Genomic DNA, 16,328 nt, shown 5'->3' on the forward strand with positions numbered 1-16,328 from the left:
TTAGCTTAACGGTTAGGCATCCACTGACAAAGTGGTAACATCTAGAACCAAAGTTCACTGGAATCAAAGACATGATTTTTGGCCATTCACATCTGGTTTATCCCAGGCCAAAGATGAGCTTGCAATTCTGTCCCTCTGAATCAGCAGGGCTTCTCAGCTGGCTGATGGCGGCAGGTTCCAACAGCAATCTATTGTTTTGTTGCTCAAGCCCAAACCCTACTTAGGAATTTGCAGAATTCAGATAGAAAATGCAACAATCAGACTTTGTTCTGGATAAGAACATTTTGCCAGCATTGAAATTCTGCAGGTCCCAAGTCTCAGGTGAGCCTGAGATCATAGAACATAAAATTCAATACTCCTAAGAAAGTGGCAACAGGACCAGCCTAGTCCTTCGCTACAAAAATACAGAGTCCAATCCTAACATCAAGTCTGAAATTAGGAAGTAGGCTGGATGAATGGGCAAAGAATCTCACCATAAAAGCCATAAATCATGATAGGAAAACTCAAGACACAAATCTAAAAGGAGAAAATTACCACAAAATATTATTGAGCAAAATCTCAAATTAAAACAGCTTAGGCACAAATTCAATAGAATTCGTAGAAGACATGAACCAAGAGTTGTTGGGGGTTTTTTTAAGAGTGAAAAATGTCATTGTCGATGAAATGAAAGTACTAGAAGAAAAAAATTGGAAAATAAATGAGAGCCATGAAAGAACTAGAAAAGGAATTTATAGTTTGGCAAAAGAGGCACAAAACTTTGATCAATCAACATGCTCCCTGAAAATTAGACAAAATTGCTGCATAAAAAACAAGAATTTTTTTCAAAATCAAGACAAAAAATACAGAAGAAAACATAAGGTAACTCATACTGTGAGGAGTGGATAAAGGTTTAATTTCCAAATTTTATAAAAATTTCCAATTTTTATTTAAAAAATCAAAATCAGAGAAATGAAACTGAAATCTAAGAAATAAACCCAAAGGTGAAGCTGATGTGGAACAACAGTAAGGAAACTTAGAGAGAGGAGCCATAAATTAGAATAAGAACCACACTATTGGTAGATGCAGAAAGGGTATATGCACAACCAAATACAATGACGCCCCCCACTCCCCCGGGGGGGGGAATTAGACATTTCAGATAACTATAACCTTTGTAGTACCCAGACAATGGGATAAACAGAGTAGGGCTTTGCATTCAGGAACAGGAAATAGAAGGCTATGTTTTTAATACTTCCAGAGTGTGCCTAATTGTTTAGGCACCAGCTCTTGCAAAAACACAAAATAAAATCTTTCCTGGATTCATCAGCAAGTCAGTGGAGTTCTTGCTAAGATGCTTGTTTTTTACAATACCAAAATCAACCAACCTGGAAAACAGATCAAGGAGAATTTAAGAATCATCAGATACTTGAGTGCCCGACCAAAATAAAAGCCTAAATATGAAGAAACTGGGAAAGTAAATTGCCCAGATCTCTTAGAACTAGAGAGAATTCACCCTATGAAAGAAATTCTAAAATAAAAGCTCCCAGAAACATTATGGCCAAAATCTAGGGTTTCCAGCTCTAAGGAAAAAAATATTGAAAGCAGCCAGAAAGAATTCAAGTTACAAGGAGTCACCGTCAGAATCACACACAGTTTTTCAGTCACCATTAAAAAGAAATGAAGAGCTAAGAACACCATATTCTAGAAGGCAAAGGCTATAGGCTTACAGCCAAGGATTACTTAGCCAGCAAAACTAAGTATAATCCTAAAAAGGAAGGAATAATGGGGTGGGGGGGGGAAAGGAGAGAGGAAATAAGCCTTTAATGAAACAGAGGGCCTCCAAACATTCTTGATCAAAAGATCAGAGCTGTGTTTCAACTTTGAAGTTAAAACAAAGGAACTAAGACAAACATTAAAAAGGTAAACCTTAAAGGAAGAATGATAAAGGACTAGACAAGGATAAACTGCATACATTCTAATATGGGAGGGAGGAAACTACTTTACTCCAAACCTTACCACTCTCTAGGGTCAGAAAGGGAGTCTAATTAAACAGAAGACTCTGGAGTAGTTGTTAGGTCTTGATCTTAATAGAAGAATGGAAAGGGAGGAGAAGAGGAATACACTTGGGAGAAGGAAAGGGAATACTGGGGAAAATTATCTCACATAATTTGGGTATGCAAGTAGACATCTATACAAACAGAGAAGAGAAGATGCGAGAGGTGGCTGATACTTGAACCTCATCCTCAGCCGAATTTGGGAAGGGAAGGAAGAATACAAACTGAATCCAAACACACAAAAAAATACACACAAACACACAGATGGGGTACAAAACTACATTTAACTCAACAGGCAAACAGGAGAGGAGAAGAAAAAAGTGGGAAAGGAAGGATTAGTCCTAGGCAAAACCAGTCCTAAGGATGTAGAAAAAACATTTATGACTCTTTTTGAGATACGGGATTCTGAAGAGGTGCCTATAAATAAGGGAATATCTGAAAAATATAGTATATATATGATGGAATACTATTGTGCTATAAGAAATTATAAAGGGGACAGTTTCAGAGAAATCTGGGAAAACTTATATGAACTGATGCAAAGTGAACAGAGCTAGGAGAACAGTCTATACAAAGACATTTGGAAAGACAACTGACTTAGAAAGAATTAGAGTTTTGATCAGTGTGATGACCAGAGGACTAACAATGAAACACGCTACCCACCTCCTGATAGAGAAGTGATGAAATGCATTTCTTTTTGTACATTTGTACATGTACATGGCATTTTTTGGTACAAGCACATCCTTGATAATACACAGTTGTAACAAGAAAATTGTTTTTCTTTTATTCTTAGGGGGAAGGAGAAAAGGTAAATTTATGTTGATTGAAAAAATATAAGAAAAATGATGTGCCACCAGAGAAAACGTATTTTACCGAATGTCTGAATGAGTCTAATACGTCCACAGAGGTTGCTTGTTATAAGGTCTATGTTACCCTGTAGTTGGTTTGAGCTGAGCACCTGTTTTGTCCTTTAAGCCTGTCACCACAGAAAATTGGTCAGGTTAAGGTTAGTAAATGACTTGTGATCATTTGCATTTATTAGCAGCAACCCGGCTAATTGGGACACCTAAGTGGCATGGCAGTGGCTACCGCGCTTGTCAGACACTTACTAACTGTGTGACCCTGGGCAAGTCACATAATACTTTTTGCTTCCGTTTCCTTATCTGTAAAATGATCTGCAGAAGGAAATGACAAACCACTCCAGTATCTTTGCCAAGAAAACCCCAAATGGGGTCGTGAAGAGGCAGATGTGACTGAAAATAACTAAACAACCACATGACTTCTGATAAACAACAATCATATCTAACATCTTGAATCTACAAATATCATAAGAGTATAAGACTGGGAGTCAGAATATCTGAGTTCCCTATACCTGGCTCTCACACACAGCTCTTAATAGCTATGTGACCATAGACAAGTGTTTTAACCTGTCAGAGCCTTAGCTTCCTCATCTTTAAAGTTTATGGTAGCCATAAACAAGCTACCTCACAAGGTTGCAAGGACAATATTTTGTAAACATTAAACCCATGTACGTGTGAGTTATCAATACCAACATGCATCTGATGGTATTAGACAAATTGGAATTCCCTAGCCCAGGTACTATATCATTTTTGGTCAGTCAGAAGAATAAATAGAAGAACTCCATAGTTCTTCAGTTAATTCAGCCATCTATTTAACAGTCCAGGGGTCCTCAAACTATGGCCCGCAGGCCAGATGCGGCAGTTGAGGATGTTTATCCCCCTCACACAGGGCTATGAAGTTTCTTTATTTAAAGGCTCACGAATCAAAGTTTTTGTTTTTACTATAGTCGGGTCCTCCAACAGTCTGAGGGACAGTGAACTGGCCCCCTAGTTAAAAAGTTTGAGGAGCCCTGATTAACCTATCACATCCTCCGCAAGCTTTACCAATCTATAGAAACAAAGATTAATGATTATAGCAATAGATAATAGCAAAATGTCACGGGGGTAGAAAACTTCCCTTAAACTTTCAACTTCTGTTTCATATGCCCAGCTGCATGGAGATATCTTAAGTAAATAGTGAATAATTTTTATCTATAGAATACCCACTTCTGATTCTGGTATGGTAAGATCCTGCTAGGCTCTTACCCCGTTGCCCCACATAGTACTTATGCCTCATGGGAGAGGCCTAGAATTACTTCTGTGACATCCCCCTGAGTCAAACACTAGGTTTCCGGTCTCACCACCACGTCATCCAAATCTGACGCTTTGTACAAATGTTCCAAATTTCAAACCCAACGAAGGTACATTTTCTCATGTCTTCTTCTAGGACAAGCTTGGTTATTAGAAAGTAATGTTTTTCCTGTGCTCTCACTCGCACAAACTTGTAGGCCGTAGAATAAAGCAGGTTTAAAAGTGGCTCAGATTCCAATGACCTTTTAGTTCTAGACCAGATGTTCATAATCTGGGGTCTAGGAATTCGGTTTTTGTTTTTATATTTGGATAATTAATTTCTATATAATTGGTTGTGATCCTGTTTCTTTATGCCTTTAAAACATCACTCTGAACAGAAGTGAGCGCAAGGGATAATGTTGTAAAAAATCCCCCTGGCATGGGTTCTGTCAATAAAAAGTTATAATTATTAAAAAAAAAAATCCCTCTGAGAAAGGGTCCATAAGACTTCAGCAGACTAACAAAGGGAGTCCAAGCTCCGTTCTGTATTGTTACCAGTAGCAGCTAATCAGGTGATCCCATTTGAGGAAGGGTTCTCTATTCACGGATTTGAAAATCCAGGAGTATGAATTTTTATGTCAAAATATGTGATAATTAATAACCTAGTATGTTTGGCAAGTATTTGCTAGAGCCAATAATAGGGAGTACTTATATCGATTTAAGATTCACAAAACTCTTTACTATATGAACTCATTTTATCCTTCCAACAACTCTGCAAGACTGTCATTATTATTAGCCTCATTTTACAAAGGAGGAAATTGAGCTGGAAAAAGTCACCGGGGCTGCCCGGGGGTGACTTCACCCCCAAAGAAGCGACGGATCCCCGAGGCGCTCTTTGCCCGCCCCCACGAGTGCACTGGGATCGTCTGCATCTTCACGCGGCCCTCACTGGCAACGGCCGAGAGGCTATGGAACCTCCCGCCATGCCCCGCCCCCATCGTTCTCAGACTACGTAGGGTGGTCCTCTCTAAAGAACCGTTTGGGACACCCCATCATGTTCCCCCCCCCCCAGAGTTAAATGGTACCGCCCCGAGTTTTGCCCCGCTTCCCCGAGCTGCCCGGATTGTCTCCATCCGGTCCCGTCCCCACAGAACTATCGGCACCGCCTTCATTCCGTTCCGCCCGATTATCGCTACCGCCTCCATTGTACCCCTTCCCAAAGGGCTGTTGGAAGACCCCTCTATTTCGTCTCCCCTCGGGATCAAATGTTATCGCCTCCATAGTGTTACTGGGACGGTTTCCATCTGCCATTCTCCCATAAGGTTATTGAGACCACTCCCACCATTCTCCGTCCCTATAGGATAGAACCGCCCCCATCGTGACCCCCGCTCCCGCGGACATCTTGGGACCACCTCCATTACACCCCCTTTCTCAGAGAGCAGTTGGGATACCCCTATTATTATGTTCCCTCCGAAGGTTGAGAGCGCTTCGGCTTTCCCCTCCCCCACAAGACGACTGGCCAGTTCTCCCCTCATTGTGATCCCGCCCCTACTACAGATGCTGGGACCGCCTCCCTCCCGGCCCCAGCCCAGAAAATTTTATCATTTCCAACCTCCAGCACCTGGGCAAGGACACCTGAATATGTTCCGATGGCCTTTCCCCAAAGAGCAAGAAACCCCCCCAGCCCCGGTACCGGGCCTCAGAGACCCACAGCCGTCGCCCTTCTCTTTGGACAGAATAAATCACAGGGGGAGCCAGCTAGGTAAGTAAGGCGGCACCGGGCTACCTTCATCACTTTTTTTTTTTTTTTTTTTTTAATTAACACAGAATTCCACCACAGGGAGGTGGGAAGGAGGGCTTCCCCTCTTTTCTTTTTTTTCTTTCTTTCTCCCCCCTCTACTTCGGGGGTTTTCGTGGCGACGGCTTCGGCCAGTCCGGCTAATTCTCGTCACCGTGATGCCCCTCGGCCATTTCCCAGACTGCTAGGCAGCGCAGTGGTCCTGAACCGTTGCCAGTTCTCGGACCGTAAGGAATAAGGAGCCGGATCTCCATTACCTGCCACCTGCGATCTATGTGAGTGTCTTCCTCGGCTTTTTCCGAAGGTTCCCTGCCTCGTGAAGTGTGGTTTGGGAATCAAAACCCTTTTTGGAGAGTTAAAATCTGTCCTCAAGCCAAAAAGAAGTCCGAGGATTCAGCTTCTGCGTGTTGTCATGGCAACTCCTGGCCTCTTTTTCTCCCGCGAACTCCTTAACTTTTTTCGCCAATTAGAGGAAGCTGCCTTCTAGGGCGATGCTAGAAGCAGCCAATCGGAAGTCCGGGCCAATTGGAAACCTTTCCCCTCCACCCCACCCGGCTAACTGTCTCAGCTATTTCTCTTCTACCGGATATAGGACGCCGGCACGCTGTTGCGCAGGCGCATCTACCTAGTAGCTTCATTTCCGGGCCGGGAGCGGCGGCCATTGTGGTGAGTTCGTATCGGTTTGGGGGGGTCTTTTAGCTTTAATTTTCTGTTATCTTTCAGCAGGAGTTGACAGGCTACCTCTCCCTGTACCTGGGTTCTTCCGCCCGCGCCCGAAGGCTGAACTAACCACAAAGCAGTCTGGTTGTGAGGGCGAAAGGCCGGGCACAGGGACCTGAGCCGAGCGACTTGGGCTGCTTTTGTCGCCACCCGGCTTCCGCTTCTCCACGTGTCTGAGTCCTCTTCCTTAGTACAAGAAGTGGCGGGGGTCGTGTTTAGCGGCGCCCTCTCGGACTCCTACTTGTGCCTTTGGAGGGAAAAGAGCAGCTCACGGAGATAGAAAGTGGAGGGAGCCTCGCAGTACGCTGTCACTAAAGCAAAAGTTGCACGAGCCTAAGTTCCAAGTTTCCCGCCTTTTTATACTTCACTATGGCAGCTCTGTCCTTTCGCCTCTGAAATGCCTTTGCTTGGCCTGTGCTTTTTGGTACTTGGGAACTCTTTTCTGATAGACACATAGAAAAGTAGCGTTGGCTTTTCGTTTTCCTTTATCCGTGCGGTTTGCCGAGGTTACGTTATTTCGATTGCGTTTGTTGGTGAATTATCTGTAACGGCTGCTGTTTAGAGTTTGCCACATTTCGTCTGGGAACTTCTTAACGCACGTAGCAGCATTTAGTGGTTTTGATGAGCCTATATAGTTAGAACGGGACGCTTGTTTTGTTTGTAGACCAGCTGAGTTTCTTTCCCGCTGTCCTGACTTCCTACTTCTCCTGTTAGTGCCTTTCTTAAGGGGGAAAGGGAAAGTCAGTTCATTAGCATTTAAGCTTTTCCTGTTGTAGTGAGACCTAGTGCTGAGGAACTGAATCTTTCAGGAGTAATTCAACCTTCATCCACCATAATAAAAAGTTGGGTGGAGTAGGAGGGTATTGCCACCCTTGGGAAAAATAGGGAAAACAGTTTTTCTCTAAAGTTTTTTTGGTAACCTGTTGGCATAGAGAGGAACTTGGGCATAGTGGATAGGAAGCTTGGCTTCGAAGCTAGGTAGAACTGAGTTGAGATTTCTCCTCTGACACTTACTAGGTATGACCTAACCTCTCGGTACTCTAAATCAACGATTCTCAAAGTGACTTCTAGGCACCCTAGGAGTCCCCTGCTCAAAACTCTCTTGCCACTATGCTTGCCTCTTACGACATTTGTGGATTCAGAATGCTGGATATGATTATGTAATTGCCTTTTTTGTAGAAATTGTGATTTGCATTTCCTAGCAACCTGGTCAGTTTTTGGTGACAAGATTAAAGAAGGAAACGGGTGTTTCACTCAAACCAAGCTTTAGAATGGTACAGACCTTCTAGGAGACAACTCTGGCTGCATTAGCCTCAGATGTTACATAAAACATGTTCTTGTTGGTGATGTACCATTTGATATACGGTCTCAACTAGCAAACCATATGGGTGACCAAAAAGTATGTCTCTGATTTCAGTGAGCCTTGATTCTGGCTGCCCTACCAGCTTGTCAGTTATTATATGGCTGAGACTTGAAATTGTTGCCAGTTGCCTGGAGGATCTAGGAGTGTGCGGATGTTTTTTCCAGGGTAATGATACTTGATAACCTGGTTGTGTGCTGAGTTCTTCCAAGCTAATGCTTAGTTTGGAATCTCACCCTATAAGGTACATTCCCATAGGAGAATTCCTATCTTATACATTTAGAAGTAGTCTTCTGTTCTTCAGTCTCAGCAGTTTGGAATTCTGGGTAGCTAGCTCAAGAAAATTCTGTCTTGTGTTTTAAAGGCAACGTGGTTTAGTACTTTGTTTCTTTATCTTTTCCAAGAAACCCCCCATTAACTTGGCTTACTGATTCTCTGAGAGAAATAAGAAAGTTTCTATGACTAAAGAGATGTTTCAGTTTCTGCAATTAAGTGAAAGTGAGTCTTTGACAGGGCCTTTCATACCTAGGAAGCCACAGTTAAAGAATGCTTTTAATAGAGGATGCAAAATGATCAGGCATGGAATGGAATTTCAGCTTAATTTCAGCTGAGAGCAAAGACTCTCAAAACTCTGGTATTCCTATAGTATTTATATTGCTTAGGGCATAATGTTGGAACTGAGTAGGTGCTGGTTAATTGATAGAATTAATATACAGGATTTTATATAAGTATTTAAAAACTACTAAACTTGATTACTTACTATTTGCTTGAATACCCAACTTCCTGTCATGGAAACTTTGTCCTAGTGAGTTGCTTGGGAAGTTAAGGACTTTCCTAGGGGTCACATAGCCATTAAAAAAGTTGGATGTGGAAATTGAACCTAGGTCTTTAAGCCCACTATGCCAGGCAGCTTCTCTGTTCACTCTGTAAAGCTTCTAGAGTTTTAAATTTAGATGACTTTGGAAAATTTACCCTGAACAAGTGAACGTCTAGCTTTAAGACTTCCAGCTCAGTTGATAGCTTTGTGTTGTGAAAATCAAGACTTAATGTGACCTTTACTTATTTAATTCTCTGAGACCGGAGAGCTCAGTGAGGAAAGTGTCTGACTTCCTATGCCACTTGTAGAGGACCCCCTGGTGCACTGGGTGGTTATATGAGCTGCCTTTGGGTATGTTTTGGATGTCGGAGGATATCTGAGATAGGGCTTGGTGCCAGGTTCTTCAGCTTCTATCCTTCCTGGCTGCCTCTCATTGCTGTGGATTTTTGCTTTTATTGGTGTGGGGAGCCCTGCTACTAATGTCAGACCAGAATCCTTCCTGCAACTTGTAACTTTGAGAGTTGCCTGGATCACTGAGAAGTTGAGTGATCTACTTAAGGTCTTAAACTTGGGATGTGTGTGAGGCCTGATTTGAACCCAGGTCCTCATGGCTTTAAGCCTGGTTCTCTTATCTGTTACTATACTCCGCTCCTCTTGGAAGATCTTAGGCTTTGTCAATAGAAACATAACATGCAGAATATTGTACCTCTGATCATTATTACATCTGGGGACAACCGAGAGGTCCAATGGATAGAGCACCAGGCCTGAGTTCAAAACTGTCCTCAGACTCTTATTAGCTTTGTAACTCTGGGCAAGTTACATAACTCTGTTTACCTCAGTTTCCTCCTGAAAAAATGGAGATAATAGCTCCTACCTATATAACTCTTAGTATATAGCTTAGCATAGCTATAGACATGTTAATATTATCATTATCTATATTATCATGCTGAGTTCTGAGTTGGGAAGGATATTGATAAGCCAGAGCTTGTCTAGGGGAAGGTAGCCAGGAGAGTGAGGGGACTTGAGAGCATGCTATTTAAGAATGGATTGGAAAAGTTAGGGAAGGTTAGTTTGTCTTCTAGGTGAGATTTTAAGGGAGAAACATGATTGTTTTCATGTAGAAGGGCTTAAATTAGCAACACCAGTTGGTGTGATGAATGAAAGTTGCCAAGAAAGCTGATTTTGGCATTTTCTTGAGAGATTCTTCCCAGTGTTGGCCTATTAGTGGCATGGGCCACCATACCAGAAACAGGAAGTTAGTTCCCCCTTAGAGACTTCCCAGCAGCAATAGGGTGAGCCTTTATCAGGGATATTGTAAAGGACTTCTTGTTTGCACTGGGCTTGTTGAACTTGTAAGGTTCCTTCCAACTCTTAAGATTTCATGTTTCTGAGCCTGTGTTTTAGGAGAGGGACAAGAGCTTAAAGGCTGTAAAGACAGGCCAGTTAAATCTCCAAACTTGGATGGGTTTGTTCTGCTTAATAAGCTGAAGTAGCCTGCAGGATGACCATGCATGTTGACGTGAAATGGATCAGGGACCTCTAAAACGGGAATATTAGGTAATTAAAGCTCTTCCTTTAATAGGTGCCTAGTTACTACTAAATAAGTGGGGGGGGGGGGGTTGTTAAGAAAAAAGGGCTAAGGGGCCTATTCTAGAACTTTTTGCTTAGATCTCAGAATCTGTAAGCTCAGATGTTTGTTTGAGGAGTACTTGAGTTTTGTATGGTCAGTACTAATACTTCTCCCTCATTTGAAGGAAAAGTTAAGCCAAGATTAGCTGAGAAAGCTTTGTGACAGGTTTGTTCTCCATATGGGTTACTAGATGTGGCTACTTTGGACAGTAGTTGTCCCTAAGGGGCCTGACCATGACACGTTAACCAGCTTGTGGTCCAGCCTTGAACCATTATTTGATATTGAGTTCTGGCATATTGTTTCCAAAATCCATCTTTGGTTCTTTGTTGTCCTCTTCTCTTTGAACCTTTTTCTGTCTCTGTGTTGCATGAGGGAATTTGATTAGGTGATTCCTAAGAACCTTTTCTGCTCTAGGATTCTTCTTGCTTTTTTCTTTTCTTTTTTTTCTTTTTCCATTATCTAAGGCAAGCATATAATGCCCAGAGGTCTGCCATCTTCTGCCTCTGTCTAATTTTTCATCTGAATTTGAGGAATTTCCTCTGTTTGGCATTTTATGCACTTTGCCATGTGGCAGCAGCTTTTCTTTCCACCAGGCTGATTGCACATTACTCTCTAACCTTCTAACCCAACTGGCCTACTTGTTGTTCTTTGCATAGGGGAGTATCATTTCCCACTTGTGCCTTTTCAGGGGCTCCTTTGTCTTCCCTTTGTTTTCCCTCCTTTTTCTGCCTCTTGGAACCTCTGGGCTCCCTTCCAGGCTCAGTAAAAATACTACCCTCTAGAAGAGGCTTTTCTGGTCATTCTCTCCTCCCCAATTATTTTGTATTTTTCTTATATTTATTTATTTATGAGCATGTACATTGCCCATCCTGGCCATCCCCCAATCCCCTGTAAAATGCCCTCCTTGAGGGCAGGACCTGCCCACATTTGTATTTGTACCTTCAGTGGTTGGCAAGTATTTTGCTTGCTGATTGTTCTCGATAAGTAATCCTGCAGTATGTCATGGGATATTTGGACCCTGGAAGCATTTCACAGAATGAAAAAGATTTGTCTCCCCGCTAATTATTTGACATACTTCTAGAAATTCTAGCTATAGGAAGAAGACCAGCAGATTTAAAGGTATAAACATCAGTAGAGAGAAGACTGAATTATCCTACTTGCAAATGACATGGTGGTATACTTTAAAACCCTCTGAGATTCCATAAAGAAATTAATTGATCCAATGCAGCCAAAATTAGAAGAAAAGCAGGATACTGAAGGGGAAAATCTTCGCAGCAAGTTTCTTTGATAAAGGTCTCGTTTTCAAATGTGTAAGGAACTGAACTAAATTTATATGAGCCATTCCCCAGCTAATAAGTGGTCAAGCATGTGAACGGGCAATTTTCAGAAGACGAAATCAAAGCTATCAGTATTCATATGAAAAAATGCTCTTAATCACTAATAATTAAAGAAACTCAGAACAGCTTTGGAGGTAGTACTTCATGTCTGTCAGATTAACTAAAATGACAGAAAAGGAAGAATTATGCTGGAGGGGGGTGTAAGGAAATAGGTACACTAATATACTGTTGGTAGAACTGTGAACTAGTCTGACCATTTTAAAAAGGAGTTTGGAACTGTTTGTATAAAGCTGTAAAACTGCATACTTTGCCAGCAATAACACTACTAGTTCTACACACCAAACAGATGAAAGAAAAGGAAAAAGACCCATATGTACAAAAATATTTCTAGCAGTTCTTTTTGTGATGTCAAAGAATTGGAAATCGAGAGGAACGAGTTAATACGATTTATGAATTGTGCTATAAGAAATGACGAAAGGGAGGAGTTTCAGAACAATTTGGGAAGACTTCAATGAATTGATACCAAGTGAAGTGAGTAGAACCAAGGAACACACTGCACAATAACAGCAACATTGTAAAGATAATCAGTCAACTGAAAGACCTAGTAAACTGCTCAATACAGTGATCTGGCACAACTCCAAATCCAAAGGACTCATGAAAAATGCAGTCCAGCTCCAGATAGAAAATTATGGACTCAGTATGGACTCTGTAGATTGAAGCATTTCTCTCTCTCCCTCCCCCTTTGCCCCCCTTTTGTGTCTCATCCCCCCCATCCCCAGTCTCTTTCCTTTTTCTTCTCTCTCCCCCTCTCTGTCTCTGAACATGGCTGAGGGGGGAGATATGTCATACCTTGTTTTGTCAATGGGCAGGGGAGGGAAGGGAGGGAGGGAGAGAATTTGGAATGAAATTTTTAAAAAACTAATTGAGGTGATTAGTAGCTTCAGCATGGTAGAAAATCTTAAATCAGTATTTCTGTGCAATTCTCAATCTAGTCTGTGTAGATTGAGATCCTGGAACTCCTTTTCAGAGGAAGAAAAGAAGGAAACAAGCATTTATTAAGTTCTTACTATGTGCCAGGTATTATTCTTAATTACTTTACAAATATTATCTCCTTTTATCCTCACAATAATCCTACAAAGTAGATGCTATTATTATCCCTATTTGACATTTGACAAAGCTGAGGCAGATAGATTCATTGATTTGCCTAGGATCACACAACAAGAAAATGGGGCTCAATTTGAGTTCAAATCTTCCTGACTCCACTCTAACCACTGCTCAATGCTTAAGGGTGTCGGAAATCCTTGGGTCTATGAGGGAAAACTATTTTCATCATAATACTAAGACATTTTCATTTCTAATATGGTAAATAGACATAGTTGCAACCCACACAAACAAAAGCTCTTTGGATGATCCTCATTCATTTTTAAGAGTTACAAAGTTATAAAGGGGTTCCGAAGGCTGCAGAGTTTAAGAATTGCTATTGTACACTATCTAAAAAACCCAGAGACATTTGATTCAGAATAGGTACAAAGTACAGAACTAGTGCTCAGTTAAACTACCACATTACGCATGTTCTATATGAACACAACTACAACACACTCTCAGAAATAGAGGCTTACGTAATAATGTCAGATTGCTTCCCTGACTTCTATTTCTTCCAGGCTTTGCATGTTTCTCTGAATTCCTCCTGGGTGCCTCCTTTGTTGTGCCGCAGTGATAAACCACCTCTTGCCTATTTCCCAGTCTTTCTGCCACAAAACAGTGTTGCTACTAATATTTTTTTCTGCAGAGACCTCTTTTGCCTCCCTGAGATATACGCCCGGTTAAATTACAGGATCACAGGCTACGAACAATTTAGTAACTTATCTAATTCCAAATTGTTTCCGTGTGCCTCTCTTCTTATAGTTCCTCCAACATTATTAATATCTTTTATCACCTTTGCCGGCTTGATGAGTATGAGGTGAAACCTTCAAGTTGTTGTTTTCATTGATCTTCTTTCTTTTGTCCAATGAAAATCGCTTGAAAGGTTATAAATTGCTTTAATCCATTTTTGGTAGAATCCTCCTATTTAGGGGATGTTAGTTGTAGAGGTATTGAAATATCTTCTGCATACCTGTGTGCAGCCTTTCATTCACATGTGGCCCACTCTTTCTCCCTCCAGAGACTTTATAAATATGTAACCAACCTAAACTTGGACCTGCTAAGTTTCTTTCCTTTTCCCTTTGGAGTTCGTTGTAATTTTGTTTCAAAAACATTGTGGTCCATGATTTGTATTCACTTAGCTTCAGCGGAAGAATGTTGGATGAACTTTTATAGCAATAACCAATTTAAGGTCTTTGAAAACACTGTGATTTCTTGTCCTTCTGAAACACTTTTCCAGAATATGCACATAACCCCTTCTTAGTCCTTCTTTTCTTTGACCTTTTTGCAGCTTTTGTCTTTCTTGCGGGAGGGCCCCCCCACCTTTTCCCTTGACTTTCTTATGTGACCCGGCTATCTCCTGGTTCTCCTCCTACCTTCCCCCCCACCCCCAAGTCAGGATTCTCCCATTTGTTATGCATGCCTACTCACCCAGCCCCCCATTCTCCTTCTCTTGCTGTACCCTGTCCTTTAAAGATCTGTTTAGTTTCTCTGAGTTTAATAACTTCTGTATGGGTGATTTCCTGCTTCCCCCTCATTTCCAGCCCTGATCTCTCTCCTGAACTTCTGCAGTACAAACAGCCCATTGGACATCTGCATCTGGGTGTATCTCAAACTTCACATGGCCAAAATAGTCCAAAACTTCCCACCATTCCTCCAGGCTTAGCCATTTGTGATGAGAACCCCACCCTACTTCTGGTTATCCAGATTCCCAACCTCAAATTAGCCACCATATATTTGTCCTATAGAGAAATGATCACTTCTTACCTCTCTCCTTTCAAGTGAATTCAATAAATGTTGACTCTACTTTAGTCTTTGTAGCCCTGGCACCTAACATATAAAAAAGGTTTATTGATTCATTATCCCCTGTCTAAGTTGCCAAGTCTTACAAATTGCCCCTTTAGACCCTTATTTTACCCCCTTTTTAAACTGTTGTCTTTTATAAATTAGATTCTTAGACCATTGTCCTTTAAAAAGATTTTTAAATTAAGTGGCTTCCAGCTTCCATGTTCTTATTCTCTAGTCCACTTTCCAGGTGCTGTCAAACTGATGTTTCTAAGCCACAGACTTAACGGCATCAGTCTCCTATTTGGAAATATCCGACTCCCTGTTCCCTTTAGGGTAAAAAGCAGAAGCCTCGACTTGTCAATCAGAGCCCTCCACAGAAGGGCTCCCAGCAATATTTCAGATTACCTCCCTTTACATACTCTCCAAAGTGGTCTCTTGGCTTTTCCTAATATACAGATCTTATCCCTTAAGTCTGGAGTGTATTCCTGCCTCATCTCCATCTCTTATAATCCTTGGCTTCCTTCAAAGCCCAACTCAGGTATCACCTGTGTACTTCTGATCCTGTCTCCCCCCCCCCCCCACCTCACCCCCTTTTTTCTTAAGAACTTTTTGATAGGACTTTGTAATGAACCTGATATGCTCTGTGTTTACTTTGTCGTTAGCTCCTTCAGAGCAGGGACCGATTGCTTTCTATCTTCCTGCATCCTAGTGTCTAGCACTGAGATTTGCCCATAATTTGTTCTTAATAAATGCTAATTCCATTGTCTTGTTTATTATTGTGTCATATACTGGGCAGTATTCATTCATTTTGGTTTTTTGACTGTGAAAGATGAAAACTATTTCTTCTCTCACAACATGATAAAGTTTGGTTTGGATTTAGTTTAGACCCAAGATTTAATTTGATATAGAGAAGAGATGTCAAACTCTAGTAGAAATGGATCTCTTTCATACCATATTGACTCAGAAACTCACAAATTTAATATTATCTATGTGGTATTGTATTTTTCTTTAATGTGTTGAATATTTCACAATTATATCTTAATTAGTTTGGACACATGAGTATCCTGGAGTTTGACACTTGGTATGGAGAGCTCCTGTAAGAAAACTCTACCTAGAAATGCAGGCAGGCATCTCATCTGCATTTTTTAACTTTGTCATGGTGATTTACCCAGAGTCCTACAGCCAGTGAGGTTTGATTTCAGGATGCACCCTCTCTAACCACCTTATGCCCAGCTCCACAGACTACCTCTTAGTAAGGAATGAGGCTAAAAAGAAAAAAATCAAGAAAACAAAATCCAAAGACAAGAAGAAGAAAAAAGATTTCTCTTAGTGGGTAGTAAGTACATTGGGAATTTTCAGTCAGGATTTTTAGTTAGGATCTCAAGTCTTTGAAATAAGAAACTGCCTACATTAAAATGTTTTTATGCTAAGGGCAATCATTCACAATCAACACTGGAAATTACCTTTTGAATAAGCCTATTAGAACATTTCACATAAATCCAAGATGTCCCAAACATTTTAGTGGGGTTTCAAGCTTTAGTAAGAAGCTAGTCTTCTTCCTGCTTTCCAGCCTACCACTCTC

General features: G+C 41.2%; 2 protein-coding genes across 5 annotated transcripts in view; one reads left to right on the plus strand and one right to left on the minus strand.

The window, feature by feature from the left end:
- DNAAF6 (dynein axonemal assembly factor 6) overlaps nucleotides 1-6,421 on the minus strand; it is a 79,393-nt gene extending 72,972 nt beyond the window's left edge. For both annotated transcript variants that reach the window (XM_031944893.1, XM_031944892.1), the window contains exon 1: nucleotides 6,212-6,421. The gene's annotated coding sequence lies outside the window, so the exon portion shown is untranslated. The remainder of the gene's footprint in view (nucleotides 1-6,211) is intronic.
- The window catches only part of NUP62 (nucleoporin 62), a 62,292-nt gene continuing 51,661 nt past the window's right edge, over nucleotides 5,698-16,328 (plus strand). Inside the window, exon 1 of one of the 3 annotated variants that reach the window (XM_023507254.2) lies at nucleotides 5,698-5,918. In XM_023507254.2, the coding sequence (XP_023363022.2) occupies nucleotides 5,714-5,918 (205 nt within the window). In that variant the 5' untranslated portion in view covers nucleotides 5,698-5,713. Of the gene's footprint in view, nucleotides 5,919-6,525; nucleotides 6,621-16,328 lie in introns of those variants that run through there. The other 2 variants (XM_023507255.2, XM_012553564.2) reach the window with 2 other exon arrangements.

The sequence above is a fragment of the Sarcophilus harrisii genome, chromosome X (genome assembly GCF_902635505.1).
Source record: "Sarcophilus harrisii chromosome X, mSarHar1.11, whole genome shotgun sequence".
Taxonomy (NCBI): domain Eukaryota; kingdom Metazoa; phylum Chordata; class Mammalia; order Dasyuromorphia; family Dasyuridae; genus Sarcophilus; species Sarcophilus harrisii.